The sequence below is a fragment of the Gavia stellata genome, chromosome 1 (assembly GCF_030936135.1).
Source record: "Gavia stellata isolate bGavSte3 chromosome 1, bGavSte3.hap2, whole genome shotgun sequence".
NCBI classification, from domain to species: Eukaryota; Metazoa; Chordata; class Aves; order Gaviiformes; family Gaviidae; genus Gavia; species Gavia stellata.
The window spans coordinates 72,240,573-72,257,236 of NC_082594.1; the positions used below are offsets into that span (position 1 = coordinate 72,240,573).

Genomic DNA, 16,664 nt, shown 5'->3' on the forward strand with positions numbered 1-16,664 from the left:
TAGTGAAAGATTAAACACTCATCTATAAACATCCTGTATCTTGGTTTCTCATTTGTTAAGTGAGGTATTAGCTTTTCCCTACTTTACTTCAGTGTTTTGGGAATAATACATTGCAGAAGGTAAATCACTGAGATTTCATGGTATTAGAGGCTATGTTGGTATGTTTGATAGATAAGAGGATCAGAAATCTTCAGTACTCTGTAGATAAAATACAGATCCCCAAAGTTAAATAGGAAATTGAATGAGGAATCTATCATTGTTTCATCAATTTAACCTCTCAGGAGAAACAGTGCACGTTAAAACTTTGTTACTGTTCTTACTGACTGAAATTTTAGACTAGACAAAAAGAACGTGAACATAGGTGGGAGGAGAAGAGCAATAGTAACACACAGTGCCATGAGTTGTGCATTCCCCTGACCTTTTTTTGCTTTATCTTAGAACGGGTTGTTTGAGTTGCAATAATGAATGTGTTTGGGTGTCATTTCAGAGATCTTATTGGCTGGGCATGAATAAGCCTAGAAACAGGGAAGAAAAAATGCTGAAATAGGTCTCGTTCCTACCACACTTTGAATGCACATAATAATTTAATAACGTCATTGGATTTTTGTAGTGAATACTCAGACCCAAATATTAGCTTAATTCCAGTATTTCACATATAGTATACTTGATAGAATTGTCACCAATGTATTATTTACATTGACCACAGTGGATTTTTTGAAGTTCTGCAGTGTGAAAATATTATACTTGTAGATTTTTTAGCCATTTGCACTTAACTGTTTATCTGTACCTCTACATGTGTAGAACATAACCAAGACAAATAAATTCAGTGTTCTTAGTGAAGTGTCCTGCACTTACTTGTTGGTTGTTTTGGGTTTTTGGTGGTTTTTTGTTTGATTGGTTTTAACTTTGCAATTGCAGTTACCACTACAGTTTCACTGCTGTAATCACAAATACTGCTAGTTGCTAATTTGGAAGTAGATACTGCAAATATATATTAATATATATTTCATTAAATTCTTTGTAAAAGGTAAAGAATTTGATTGTACTTTCTGCATTTTTTCTTTGACTGTTGCATTCTGGCATTCTACTTGAGAAGACAGAAGTTACCACAGACATACTTTAATTTATTGTGTTTACAGGTTCCAATATTCTGCTGGCCAGAATGGCAACTCGTAAAGCAAAACCAGATGGACAGTATCACTTAAAACCTGAAGAAGTGGATGATTTTATCAGAGGGCAATTTGTTACCAGTCTTCCAGGTACTCCTTTCTTTTAGAGGACATTTTACCTTCTGATATTAAAACAGTTTCAGCTACAAATCTGTGTTCTGGATCAAACAAGATGAGATACTGTTCCATGGTTATGATCCAAAAAACAAAGCTATACTGATTTCTGAAAATAATCTCTGTTACCTTTTTGTATCTTTGAGAAGCATCTTTTTTAATAAAGAGTTTTACAGATTCACACAACATGATCTATGGAAGAAGGTCAGAGTTTAGTATGTTATGCAACCTTACATTCTTCAATAAAATTATTCAGATGAGTCATTTCAAGTGAGTGCTAGCTTGCTGTATCATAATGAATGTAATAAAATTAGTAACATCAGGTACTTACCACTGAGAGAGGCAGGGTTTGCTTAGAACTGAGAACTAGGCCAAGAGAGTATTCTTTCTAAAAAGGATTGTATGAAGTCAGGAGTTGGAAAAAATAGCACAGATGCCATAATAAAACAGAGAGTATATGAAGGGAAAAAAGGAAAGAGGAGTTTGTTTAATCTTTGCTGCATCTAAGAAACAGATCTTTTGAAGAGAATAAGGACAGAAGGAAAATTAAGAAATAAAATTTGGCAGACGAGAATGTTACCGAACTAGAGAGGTGTTTCTGCTTGCGGCATGAGCTGTATTAGAATGGCTAATAAATAGAGAGGAAGGTGGAAAGTAAGGCTACTGTAGGAGTATTACCACTGTTATACTCTGCATCCAGCTATAGACTGGTTTTTGTTCTGGTAGACTTAGAATACGCATTAGACATTTGTTACACAGGTCATTATTTTTTTGTGTAAGGATCTTTAGTCAATGATAAACTGCAAACTGTGCCAGAATGTGTTGATTCTTTTAAAGAAGAACAACAGGTTTGTCAAATTCCAACTGTTTTTTGCCTAGTTGTCTCAGGAAAGGATTGTGGCAATGATTATTATTTATAATTTGCAAGTATGACGGTACCAATAATTTTGTGAACTGTTTGGCAGTTTCAGCCAAATCTTACTGAGAGATAGAAGTTCTAAAGACATTGATGTTTCCACAAGTTTTGTGAAAAATGACAGCTTGACAGAGGAGAGTGATCCAAGTGAATACATCCTTTGAGGGACAGGCAGGCAAAATTCAACTATTGTACATTTTGGCAGTAGTTTCCAGTCATCATATGTACAGCCAGAGTACGTGTTTTCTGTCCTGCATTCCTTGGTCAGATAGGAGAGAGAAGGATATTCCAGTAAGGGAGAACTGGAGCGACTGAGTGAGATGCCTGTGGACATAGAGAAGACCAAGGGAAAAGCTGGAGGGAAGGAAAGAAGCGTTTCTGGCCTACAGGTTTTAGAGAGGTTTTCCAAGGCATGACAGGATTCACACAGAGATGGCAGAGAACTGGAGTTACTGTGCTGGGAGAGTGATAAACTGTAGGGACATACAGAATACACCTGTATGAAAACTGGCTTCATTATATTTTTTTATTGTTTCAGGAAAATACTTAAAAGAGTTGTAAACTAAAGTGTTTCCTGGCATGTAACTCTGTATTGTATTTTTATTCAATGCTTTTGTAGTATAATGTGACACAGACATAGCTCAAAAAATGCTGAGTAAGCACTCATTCAGGCTTTGTATGTGAATGATCAGCTGAGCTCAGCCTGCATGTGTACACACATATTTAGTGTTAAATGTTCAAAATAGTATTTTTCTCTGTTTAAAGAAAAAAAAAAAGAGAAGGGAAACAAAAAATAGGCAGCAGTAGACACTGAAGTGGAAAAGTGGTAGGACTAGCATACGTAGACAGGTGCAGTTTTACCAGAAATTCTCTTTATAGATCCCCTTCCATGGCCAAACATATTTTACAGCACCATTTCTTTTTGGCATTACTTACAGGAGATATTTTTTCTCCAGAAAATTACTCATACAGTACTGTGCTTTGACTTGAGTATTTTAAAGTTTTCAGAATTCACTTCAACATGGAACATGCATAGCAGGAACTTTTTAGTGTTTGTGGCAATAATGTCACTGAGACAAAGAAAAAGATTATGAAAGATAAAAGCTGATTACCTGAGATTGCCAACTTCGGCTGACTTTGGTAGTGTAAACTCATAGGACTAATATTTTTTTGGAAGTAACAGGCCACCTTTCCAAAACCCAGAAAAACACTTAAGTTATCACACTTACATATGTGCCGTTGCCATGGATACCTACAATTTCCAGTGCTTGATAATTCAAAGCACAAGTGATATAGGTATGCTATCACTTCTACTTGAAATAATATTTTTCTACCTAGGAAGTGGTGGAACAGTAGTCAAAATATTTGTTGGTTTTCTTTTAGGTTAAATCACTTGTAATATGTTTTGCCATCATATACACGTTGGACACTCTTTTTGGACTTAGTGTTGTGGTGTTCAGAGCTATATACTCTGTAACAGGCAGTACCTTGTCAAGATTTGCAAGCAGCAGTCATTCACATTTTACCCATAAATAAATAAACACACTGCAGTATGACATCTTCAACTAAATATTTAAAACAGATTAAAGAAATATAGGTGAAGACAGCAAATTTTCCATTTGAACCATGGTTTATTGAGTGGAATTTATTTTTTTATGGTGTATATTTATTTATTAATTTGATATGACCTAGTGTAGGTTTAAAAAGACAAATTTTATTTGTTCAAAACCTGACTGGCTCTGAGTTACGTAGATTTAACAGAACTAATTGCTTTGTTGTTAGGAGTTGGCAGGACAATGGAATCTAAGCTGGCTTCTTTGGGAATTAAAACCTGTGGAGATCTGCAATGTGCTTCAATGTCAAAACTGCAAAAAGAATTTGGTCCAAAAACAGGACAAATGCTCTACAGATTTTGTCGTGGTTTTGATGATCGACCAGTTCGTACAGAAAAAGAAAGAAAATCTGTTTCAGCAGAAATCAACTATGGAATAAGGTTTACACAGGTAAATTCAAAGTTTCTTTTCTGCAGTGACTTCTTTCAGCTGTAGAAGAATCTTCTCATATTCTGATTGTTTTCACTTACACTTTGATCTGTTAGAGCACCATCTTAGCCACCAAATAGGAATGAGGAAAATGAAGAAGTAGGAGACCAAACGATAAAATGGGAGGAGAGACTGCAAAAGTATTGGACTGAAAAGAAGCTTGCACAAAATTAGCTGGCTATTCTGCATTCGTTATACAAGTCTGGTACAGAAAAAGAGAACTGTAGTAGGTTTGTCAGCACCTAGCATTCTCTTTCATTTAAATGCGGATTATTCAAAGATGCCAGTGCCTGAAACCATCACCAGCTGCTCGAGTACAACATTTTTATTAGACTTTTTACTAATACTGGGGCGGGGAATGTTGTTGACAAAATTGTTTTAAAAAATAACTCAGCTCTTTGTTGAGAACTTAAGTATTTATAGAAATTATAGAAAAATCAGGTTGGGAGAGACCTCATGATGTTGTGTGGTCCAGCCTTTTGCTCAGAGCAGGGGAAACAATGAAATCAGACCAGTTGCTCAGGACTTTATCCAGTCTGGTGTTGGAAATCTCCAAGAACAAATACTGCACAACTTCTCTGAGCAACCTGTTCCACTGCTTGACTTCCCTCATGGTGAAAAAGATTTTCTTTATAAGCCCTACGCTCTTCATCTTCTAGGTGTGTGCTTGAAGTTAGACTTGCAATTCTGTGTTGGGGTTTTCTAAATACATTTTTTTAAAGAGTTATTTCCAAAAGGACCTAGTAATTCCTACTTACTGCAGCATGAGGATAGGAATCTACCATCTCGCCTAACTTCAGTGACCTACAATGTAAACAAAACACTTGAAGTTAAGTAAGACAATTGCCTGTGAGTCAGCTTGCTCTTTTCAGTTTACAAAATCTGGATTGTATTAACCCTTAATGATTTACCTTCAGTATTTGAAAACTAGTAATTATCTAAACACGTTGTTTTTCCGCTTCAGCCTAAGGAAGCAGAAGCTTTCCTTCTAAGCCTCTCAGAAGAAATCCAACGTAGACTTGAAGCTGCTGGTATGAAGGGTAAACGATTGACCCTTAAAATTATGGTCAGAAAGGCTGGGGCACCAGTGGAGCCTGCAAAATATGGAGGTCATGGGATCTGTGATAATATTGCCAGGTAAAACTATGCATGGAAAAAAGAATGGTTGGTAGTAGGCATGAGCACACTTCTGCAGGCTGTTGAGCACCAAAACTTACAGGAAGACAGGACAGAAATTTTAAAGTGTTAGTACCTCTTTGTCTACATATCAAACCTGGACCAAAATCAGAAGTAGAATATTATTACCAAAAGTCCTCTGTGTTTGGGTTGTACATATGTGGTCTTTTGGTCATCAGCATGGAATGTAAATCCCCCAATGATAAAAAACACAACATACTGGGAGGAGAAAGAAGGAAGAGACTAAGGTGTCCAAATCAGGAAGAGAGAACAGTTTTAAGTCATCTTTTGCCTTTGAGTTTCTTCAAAGAGAAAAATGGGGAAAAAAAATATCAGAAGTTGGAAGGTTTTGGGGCATAGAAGAAACAATTTGTGATTTTTGGAGGAAGCAGGAATGAGAAAGAAGGAATCTGACTCCACAAGTGCATTCGTTGTTGTTTGAAATTGCTTTCTTGAGAGAATGTACTCTTGTGTGTCTGTGGATGCTACTTAAAAATCAAAATGATTTAGTGAAATATTTTCAATGAATTATTGTGACTGTTCATTTCTCTTGGTAGGGATGTACTTTTTTTTCTCTTCTTCCTTTTTGACTTTAATAATCTGTAGTCTAAGGTTGCCCTTAATTTGATAGTAGTCTCATGAACTACTAGCTAATAAAGGTGTTTGATCTTTTAAAGGGTTTGTCTTCAAACAATAACGCATATGTACATGTATATTATTGGTGTATATTTCTCCAGCTTGCTCAATATTGGAGCTGGTTTTCCTTTTGCAGTGCTTGTAGAAGACATATTTACATCCTGCACTATGATACACATGCAGCAGCATTTTCATTTCTTTCAGTGACCAGCTGAGTTGAATGTTCTACTGCTACAGTTTCCTCTCCCTGAGCTGTATAGTGTTGTGTACTTTCTTTTTGCTTGAGGGGCTTTCTGCTGTTCCTTGATAGGTTGTTGATCACATGCTGATGGTGACAGTTAGAGTCAGTTCTCAAAGGAAATTGCCTTTGTACTTGTCAAGAAGGATGTCTAATTAGTATCGTTATCCTTCAAGTCTAGAGCACATGGGGACTGAGAGGCCACTTAAGATTCTGAAGATTGGAGCTGGCATCAGACACCTTGGACTGCAGTTGTCTGTCTTAGTACAGACAAGTTTCTTTGTGTCAAATCTGTCTTTCCTGTTGTTTCACCAGTAAGTCTGCAGAGAATTTTTTTGGTCCTAGAAGAGAAAAGACAATGAAGATCCGAAGTGGAGCTAAGAAGGTTCAATCTCAAAAACTCATGGTCAGAGACTGTGCCCCATGTTTCAGCTGTTCAAGAAGGCAACTTCTTATCTCTTGACCTTTACAGTTATATCTTTTCATATAGTCATGAGTTCCTCATAAGAAGTGCCTTTATTTTGTTGTGGATCATTATCAACGTAATAAAGTCTCTTTCTGCTTGGTCTCACTGCAGCACTGTTGATCTCATTGAGATGCTACCTGTGGTGGCTGCCCATTCTTGGTGAAATGGGATAACCCAGTTACTCTGCCTGGGTAGTCAGTTGATAGGTCACTGTGAAAAGAGCAGGACCTTCAGCTTCCACAGGCAGTCCTGTTACTCTTACCCCTTATTTATTTCTGATTCTTCTTTGTTTCCTATTGTTCAACTGGATGATGTTGAGTAAAGATTTTTTAATTTCAAATTTATTTATATGCTTGCGTAAGGGAAACACAAGAATGAAATCTAGGCATAGAGCATCATTGTTGTTTCATACAAAATTGCCTCAGAACCTTCTAAATACATATTTATTCTTCAGGCAGACGCACATCAAAGCAGTTGTTCCTTAGGTAAACTGATGATCCTGGCTTTTGTATGAGTATGCATTTGGCATCTTCGAAGATAGGTCTTTTCTACTTTTCCCTCCATCTCAGGTGGTTGTACCAGATGAATCCCTCCTGAGCTGAAGGGTCATATGCTCAGGGTTATCAAGGCTGCTGATAACTGAAGAGGTGGGGGTGTTCTTTCAGTGGATTAGAGCTCAACAGTAGGGCATGTGTGCATAGGGTCTGCTTATACTTGTGAGCTTGTGACATACAATTCAGCTGTATTAAAAACTGAAAGTACAAAATTCACCTTTTCACTATCAGAAGCTTGTCACCTTTTGGGATTAGTATATCAAGAAGAAAATCCATCCATCTGTACTTTTGTCTTCTGGCTATCCTGAATTCTTTGAGCTGAAGATTTACTCTTAAAAGCCTAAGAATATATTTTTAGGATTGAGATTGTGTTGAGATAGAGCTTTATTCCCCCTTTATTGGCAACTAGTGCCAGACTGCTTTCTCATGAACAGGTCAATGCTTTGGACCTCATTTCTGTGGTCAGGCATGTTAATGTACATCTGCCCTGAAATTTCCGTAATTCATAAAGTCTTCATTAAGGTAAGGTAAGGGGGCACTCAAGAATGCTGTTGTTCACAAATAGCTGAAGCAGTTCTGATGCCAGGATCTTGTTTGGCAGTGTCTCTGTTTCTGCTTCTGGCTTTACTAATGAACTTGGCAACCCGAGTCAATCCAAATTATGCTATTTGATGATATAGGTACGGGATTTACTGTCTTCGTTAGAGCATTTCTGTTCAGTCCAGTGAAAGGCTTCTTGGCAGCAGCAGGGTAAACTCTGGAAGTTGCATCCAGGCAAATGGATTAGAATCTCAGGGTGGTGTTCCCTCAGGTGTGCTTTCCCTGTGTACAGCTTAGTTCCAACAGTTTGGGATTATTTACTAGAGCTAAAGGTGACTGGTTTTTCTCTTACTTCAGTTTAAGATTTTCTCTGTAGCTATAGCTCATGACTCACTTCTTGCCCCCTCACCTCACAGGTGATTGAGTTGCTATGCTTTCTCATCCTACAAGTCAAGATTCCCTAGAATGATAATCATAGTTCTACAAAGGATTCAGACTCACAGACACATTTAAAATCAAGTTCAACTTCTGAGATGTTAATGGTATTTTTACTGCATCATAGGTATCAAGTACTGGTAGTGCAGCATAGACCTTTGTAAAATATTCTTCTAAATGGTGTGTACCTTTAGACCCATCCTACATTTCTCCCTAATATTTTGCATAGTTGCATCTTAATGGTGATATTGATCTCCTTTTTCTTAAAAATGTTAACCTGTGAGGCTCAGGGAGGTCTTCATATCATTCACAGCAGGAAGGATTTTCCTTTTCATACTGTCAGAACCAGACCTTTCTGGAGATCACTTGGCTTTTCATGTTGGTTTCTGACAGATTCAAAAGTAGAGTAAAATTTAAGGAGACACCATCAAAGTGTTTATTAAGCTGTTAGGATGGCACCCTGTCAAAATACGAAGGTGGAACTTCCCTTCGTCCATAGAGCCCACTCTGTTAGAGTTAAAACTGCATCAGTTACCCCAGTGAAAGGCTTTACATCACTCACATGCGTTTGATTAGCCACCTGAAATTCTGTCCTTATCTGTCTCAAATGTGCCATTAGAGAATCCAGAACTACCAAGCACTACTAGTGCCTTGCCAAGCTCTTGGGTGGCAATTTGTAAAACTCACAACCAGCTAATTTTGTGAGAGTCGTTGCAGAAGATTGCCCACAGTCTAAGATGTGTATTTGGAATGTTGTTTAAAGTTAAAGTTACTTACCATTAATCCTAGTTCTTTGTAATCCACATGGATATGCCTATATCTGCTTCTCCCTCAAGAGTTCCTTCTGAAACTCTTGCTATAGACATTTGACAGTTGACAAATGAAATAATACTGAGCAAACTCTTTATGAACCAAGCTTCAGTGAAGGATAGTGCATGAGTACATTTCTGCAAGTACTATAAAGTGAAACATTTTTGTCTGGCTTCAATAGATAACATATATAAATATATACTATATTTGACAAATTAATATGTGGACCGCACACTGAAAATGTTCAATTAGTAAGTAATCTGGTTTTTTTCTGTAGAACATGCTTAGTTCTAATTACCTTTAAAAAGAAACCACGGAACAAAAAAGTGTTTGGTTTCTGTATGCCAAGAAAGTATGATCTGTCTTTCTTTGAGGTCCTCTCTGGAATAAATACAGTATTGTTGTTGTCTTTAGGATTTGTGAAACAGTTTCCTTTTTAACCATACTTTTTTATTCTTTGTAGGACTGTGACTCTAGACCATGCAACAGACAGTGCAAAAGTAATTGGGAAGGAAACTCTAAACATGTTTCACACAATGAAACTGAACATATCAGATATGCGAGGGGTAAGTTAATGGGAAAACTGAAATTTATTCTCTTTATAAACCTTCTTTGTTGCCTTTCATAAATTTTCAGTTCTCCAGGGTAGACAATAACCAAACTCAGCAAAAGTGTAGATAATACAAAGCTTATGTAAATTAGGCTATGCAATCATCTTATGTTTTGTACGTTTACCTTTGAAAAACATGGTTACAAAGCCATAAATGTAAAAAAGTAAAATTTTATTGTGGTATGGATTAATCCACAACTAAAAACAGCCTGAGATAACAAAGTTAGACTGTATCTTCTACAGTTCTATTAGCATGTGTAAATTTTATTTTGTCTTAGACTTTTCTGTAAACTTTTGCACAGTTATTAGTTAAGTAACTAATATAAATACTGCATGTAATGCAAATCAAAGATACAGATCAGAGGAGTTTTTGCTCTGAACTGCAAGTCTTGGAGTCAGAAAAGTTACTAACCCATGGTTTGGCCTTTGTTGGAAGGTGAATTGCTGGCTCTTTTGAATCATGGTTTGTTTTAGAACACTCTTGTTCATCTCAGTGGTTTTGTCATAGCAATGTGAATCCGTAAGACAACTATTTTGGCATCAGTCATTTCTCACAATGGAACACAGAGGCTTCCTAAACAAACCTGCATTTATTGGTCACCTAGGTGTAGAAGTAGGGTTTTGATTCACAGTGTTGCGTTGCAAAGTCAGCTCCGTGGCTTGGATTTCTTCTTGGAGTTGAGGAAATACTTATCATCCTCTCCCTGTCTTTTTCTAGTTTCTTGTCTGTCTGTCTCCTTTGCTGTCTTTTTTCTTAATAATGATGGAGGATTAGCAGTAAACTTGCGCAATGTACCAGTGCATTCTTAGTTGGACACAGTTTTTGAACCCCTGTTGATTTGGTATTTAAAAGTAAATGGAAAGTAAGGGTATCTTTCAAAATGAGGAACACCTCGTCTCATAAAGACTACTTTCGCCAATGTACTTCATTCATTGAGACTTTGCGAGAACCATGTCTAGAAGTGAAACAACATTATTTTTCTCATTTGTAGACTGAAGTGATGGTTTTAGTATAGATTGTCCTCAGGAAAAACATTCCTTTCTTGTACAGGTAGCCAGATTTAATACTAATCACTTCCAGGTCAGTACTTCTGTATTTGTTAGTGTCTAAGAAATTTCATAATAAACGCATTGTTTCATGATCCTGTTGACAGCACTTCCCTGTATCAGAGAAGTTAAGATGGTATTATCTTTGTAATTTCTTAGTTTTTGGATTGTGGTGGATAATCCTAGGATTTGTTTGGGGTGTTTTTAGTGGCTATTTATGTGTATTTCAACATACTTTTATTCGTTCTCTCCCCCACCCACAACAGGCAGCCAATTTCACAAAAGGCAATGCTATTATGAAAGAATTACAGATTTTTTTTTTTTATTTTTTTTTTTATACTTCATAAAATTAATGTATTAATGTTTTGGATTTAGGTTGGAATTCAAGTACAGCAGTTAGTTCCCATCAGTAAAACCACTCCGGCTTGCTCAACTGTACAGTCTGGACACTTACCTGGTGGATCGCATTCAGTTATTGATCTTCTTCATGTTCAGAAAGCAAAAAAGTGCTCAGACGAAGAACATAAGGAAGGTCAGTAAGCTTTGTACTTTGCATGTGTGATAATGATCAGTTCTGAAGGGCTCCAACATAGATTACATTTTGGAATACTTACTCAATATTATACAAGTACAAATTATTTAACATAAACTCTTTGAGAGCAGATTCTGCTACTGCAAATGAAAATGCTACAAATAAAACTTTGTATAGGATTATTCCAATAATTTTTAAAAGTTAATGGTAACAAAGGATACTTTAAAATAGAAAGTGTTACAATTATGCTAAATATTGTATAAACTATTTAGCAAAGAAAACTGGAAATTAGCTTCACTGTATCTTGAATCTTTAGAGTATTTTTAACTATTAGACGATAATTCTGTATTTTGTTTTTATATGTATAGTATTTGTGGCTGCTATGGACCTTGAAATATCTTCTGATTCAAGAACTTGCACTTTTCTTCCATCTCGCGGTACCCATCTCGCATCTGGTCTCAATTCTAATGTTAACAACACTGAGTCTGCTGTCAAATGGAATGGCGTGCATTCTCCTATCAGTGTAAAATCCAGGCTTAATTTGAGTATTGAGGTTCCGTCTGCTTCCCAGGTAAAACCTGAGAATATAAAAATATATTGTAATAACTTGGGATTGTTTGTCTTATTTGGATAGAGCAATAAAAGTTACATTATACTTTTTTTAAATAAAAAGAGCTCTAGTAGAGTATGATGCACAGTAAGAAACTGTTATTGATGCAAAACTATTTTGCCTTAATAAAAGAATTTTTAAAAAGCAGTCATTTGTAGACTAACTCAAAAAAGATTGTATTTTTTCAAGGGAAAGAAATTTAATTTTCCAGTATCTTTTTCCCTTCCCATCACTTGTCAAAGGATTGGAATGGAACAGAAATGGAAAAGATGCTCAGGATGAAATATTAAAAAACATTACCTTCCACCTTTTACAACCAAAGCCCAGAGCCTAATTATAAAAAACACGAAATAAACTTTAGGAAAACTTCCGTCAGAGAAATTAAACACATTCTGTAGTTAATACTCAGTGTTTATATGATTATGATATGCAGATATGTAAATTCCCTTTTCTTATGTTAGCTCTCAAAAATTATTTCTGATCAGCTTAATCACTGACGAGTGGCTCAAGAAGAATTCTGACAAGTATTTTGTGTCGTTTTCATGAAGACAGAACTTCTAAATGTTTTCCATCCCTCTTTATGGCAGCAATATTCTTTGCCACAGATGCCAATAAATGATAATCAGGTAGTCTTCTCTACGTAATTTCTTAAAGTCATGTATTCTATACCAGTCTTTAAATTACACTATAAATCTGTCTTCAAGCTTTAGTCAGTGAGAAGGACTGAATGGCAACTAGTCTTATACTACCTCGTATACTTTTACAATGACTGTGCTCTAAGTTTCTGTCTAAAAAAATGTCAAACTTGTATTTAGATTTAATTATTTGTCTTTCTGTGTTTTTTCAAATTTTCTTTAAATAATATTGAAGCTAGGATGCACCCTTAACATTTGTACAGAATATCACCTTTTAGACAAGAGGGGGACAATCTTTATTTAAGTAAAATATTTCTGTGGGGTTTGGGGTTTGGTTTTGTGTGTTTTAACAAAGGAAGAGCCTCCTTATTCCCACCCCACATGTTAATCAAATGGACATGTGTTATAACGGTCTGCTGTGAGCAAGGTGCACTGAATTCTGTAGGTATCTTAGGTATAAGCAGATTTACATGCTTTTCTGTAAACATCTGTGTTTTTAATTTCTGTAATTTAAATCTGTAAAAGCTTTTGTTGATGTTGTTAACAGCTTTCCCAAATATTTTTACATTTTTAGAAGCCGGTTATGCTTTCGGCAGAAAACTGTTTTTTCCATAATGAAATACCCAAGCTAGCTCAGGATTTAAAAGCAACTTGGCTGAACAATGTGAAGCTCCATATACTCAGATTCTCCTATAGGAGGAATATGTATGAACAAGCGAAAAATGCACTAGCTGTGCAGTAGAGTTCCTAAAGCTTTGATGGCCTTATGGCACAATATGCTTATCTTTCCTTCTGCTTTATAACCATATTATAATATGGAATATAATACGGAATTTGATACAGGGAAGGAGTGGTGAAAGTTAGTCCCATACTGCTGGTTTTGTACTGTGTGCTAGGAAAGCAACAGCAAGATATTTTACACCCAGGATTTCCAGAAAATGTTTATAGAGGTATATATGTAGCAAATTTGGAATGAGGGAACACAAACAGGATGTAGAAAGAATAACTGAAGAGATTAATAATACAGACAGCTTTCGTCAAAACCTCTCAGTTACCATAAGCCGAGTATCTTTTCATAGATAATTTGTAGTTCTCTGTAAATCTAGAATCTGGTCATAAACTTCAAATTTTCTTCTTAAAGGTAAAAGATAAAGTTTTCTAACACTGCTGTGGAGTCTCATTTTGCAGAACTTACAGGCAAACTTTGGCATTTATCTACATAGTTTTACTCAAATTTTACTTGTGAGAAAAATGCTGCTGTAAATCTGCTTGTCAGTTACATTCATTCTGTCACTTGTGCAGCTGTCATTGTGTACAGCAACTTCTAGGTATTGAGGGGTCATTTCAGTTGTTTCAAGTCAATAATTGATGGTAAGTACCAGTTATGGCAAGCAAAAATTTTAATCTAAAGCTTATTTTGTTATCAAAAATCTATGACAAGAGTCTGACGGTATGCAAACATATGTGATACCATTAAAGTAAATTAGTAACATATATCCTAGAACTATATAAAGAAAGTAATTGCTTGCTGCTTTGTACCAGACACCAATTTAGTATTCATATCAACATGTTGCCTATATAATTTGAACTCAGAATTTGAGTTTCCTTATCACTAGGTAGTTGTAGAGGAAACCTTATATATGATTTGTGATGAGAATACTGAACATTGTGAAAAGAAAAAACTGAGCATTTTTACATTTAACTGCTGCAGAGTGTAACTGTCAGGTTCCTAAGTATGTTTGCATACACAGATTAAAATGAATATTTTTCTTCTAAAATTCAAGAACTGTAGAACCAATTTTTGAGTAAAATTAACTCTGTTATCTATTCCTTAGAAAAATCTAAAAGCTCTTATATATTTGTAGCTAGATAAGTCTGTGCTGGAAGCTCTGCCGCCTGATCTCCGAGAACAAGTAGAGCAAATACACACCATACAGCAAGGAGAGAATTATGGAGATAGCAAAAAAGAGCCAATAAATGGACGTAGTGCTGCACTTCTGTCACAACCAGTTGGAACAGTGCTTTTACAAATACCAGAGCTCCAAGAACCAAATACCAATATGGGAATTAATGTGATAGCCTTGCCAGCTTTCTCACAGGTAGGATGTTTGCAGAGTATCAATAAACATCAACTTTCCACCTATAGGAAGACTTAACAGCTTTTTCTTGAGACAGCATTACTAGAATCTGTGACTTAACAAATTTGTGGTCCTTTGATACCTTAAAAAGTTTGTATTTTTAAATGTAACTTAATCTATCACAAACATAGTATGATAGTATTTATTAAAGATTTATAGTCATTAGTATGCCTATGTTTTTGCTGTTGTTTAATGTAAAACCTCCTCATTTACACTTTGCTTTGCAATCCAGTGTGTAAATAGCCTTTTTTCTGCATTGCAGTTGAGTTACACTGCACCATCAGTCTGAAGCAGTCCTAAAATCTGCTTAGCTAGTCACAGGAGACTCACTCCGTTTAAGTGGGTGTTTTGATGGTGTAAAGCCAACTTCTACCAGCTTCCATAGATGTGATTGATTATATCACATTCCTGGGAGAAAGGCAGGCATGGCTAAAGATTGTGCGTATGTCCATAGTTTTTAAATGTGCTCATATATAGCATGTCCAGGATATGAAAAGTTGTTTCTCAAAATATGGGCCTGAAGGGGGAGCAGGTAGCAGTAATGGTGCTTCTAATGATACTTCACCCTTCAATCCAAGACGGTGCTGAACAAATGTAGGGTAAAAATAAAAAATCAAAGATTGGGTTACCCAGAGTTATATCTTGCATGTGCATCATTTAAAATAGAGCACTCATTTTATTTTTCTGTTTCCTGTGCCATTGCTCCGTTGCTGTTCTCAAACAAAGTGATACCACCTAATCAGATACATAGAGAGATACTTGTTGCTGTTTCTAAGGCATAATGCTGCTTAGCTGACAGAGAGTCCAGAGAAAATTAGATACAAATTCCTGACCTGTTTTTAGTAAATAGTAGTTAATGCATAATTGTTATTTAGAAGATGCATAGTCCATTCTTCACCTTGACTCAAGTTCATTGGTTCAAAAACAGTTGTGTCAGTTTTTATTCCTGAACTGCGAAGTTGGGTTTACCCTGTGGAGATATTTTGTGAATAGTATATGAACTCTCCATACCCCAGCTGTTTTAAATTACGTAGTTACATCATTCATAGGCAATAGTTTATCTTGGACTTGTGGGTTAAATTATGCTGTGCTTTAAAGTACACCCCTCCATACTTGTTTTACCACTCAGTACTCTTTTTCAGGGTAAATTTTAAATGCATATGGCTTTCTATAAAAAATATATTTAGTTTGTGTTTATCTATTAATTAGGTGGTTAAGAATTGATTGTTGGCTTTTTGTAACAGCATTTCTTCTTGAAATTGTCTTAGAAATTTCTAATTTACACACTCAAATGCACTGGTTTGCCTGTCTTTATCTCCTAATGCATTTTGAGACTCTGTTACTTGATCCAAAAATGTCAGCTTAGCAGAGCAGCCTTTTTGTTTGAAGATGTAGTTCAAGAAGAATTGGATACTTCCTATTTCTTTGTCGGGGATATCTATACTATCTACCTTAGAATGCTTGTACTCCAAATTTTTTCCTGAAAACCATTCAGCTTTCTTTATTGGCAAAAAGAGAACTAAGATTTAAAATTTTCATCTTCTGAGCTAGGTCCAAGTTTAATATCTAGAATAATATGGTTGAATAGCTTCTTTAGGCTTGGAGAAAAAAAATACTAAAACCAGTTAATTAATACAGGAGGATTTTTTCTATGTTAAAATCAAACGTAAACTTAATTCAAAATATCGTCTTTGTCTAAATATAGTTTGACACAACGTTTTTTATTGTCACAGTCTTTGTGGGAGTGTATATTGTATGAGTGCACACAAACACTTCAGATTACTTTCTTTCAAATGATGCAGTGAACTAAGTAGTAATAGATTTCAGGTATAGAAATATTGCAAGCCACTCCAAATTGAGTACTTTAGCTACATCAACTCAGCAAATGTAAATGATGCCCTGCCATCTTTCTATAGCTTAATTATAGGTTTGTTTTTCAACCCTTCATTCCTTTTGTCTGAACTGTGTTTTTATGGCCAGGTGCAAAGTTAATTGG

The 16,664-nt window shown here is 35.7% G+C and overlaps 1 protein-coding gene across 2 annotated transcripts in view; it reads left to right on the forward strand.

Annotated features, from left to right (window-relative positions):
- REV1 (REV1 DNA directed polymerase) overlaps positions 1 to 16,664 on the forward strand; it is a 46,553-nt gene that overhangs the window by 23,455 nt on the left and 6,434 nt on the right. For both annotated transcript variants that reach the window (XM_009809284.2, XM_009809285.2), the window contains exons 11-17: positions 1,140 to 1,259; positions 3,982 to 4,202; positions 5,206 to 5,378; positions 9,560 to 9,662; positions 11,129 to 11,285; positions 11,654 to 11,856; positions 14,396 to 14,629. In XM_009809284.2, the coding sequence (XP_009807586.2) occupies positions 1,140 to 1,259; positions 3,982 to 4,202; positions 5,206 to 5,378; positions 9,560 to 9,662; positions 11,129 to 11,285; positions 11,654 to 11,856; positions 14,396 to 14,629 (1,211 nt within the window). The remainder of the gene's footprint in view (positions 1 to 1,139; positions 1,260 to 3,981; positions 4,203 to 5,205; positions 5,379 to 9,559; positions 9,663 to 11,128; positions 11,286 to 11,653; positions 11,857 to 14,395; positions 14,630 to 16,664) is intronic.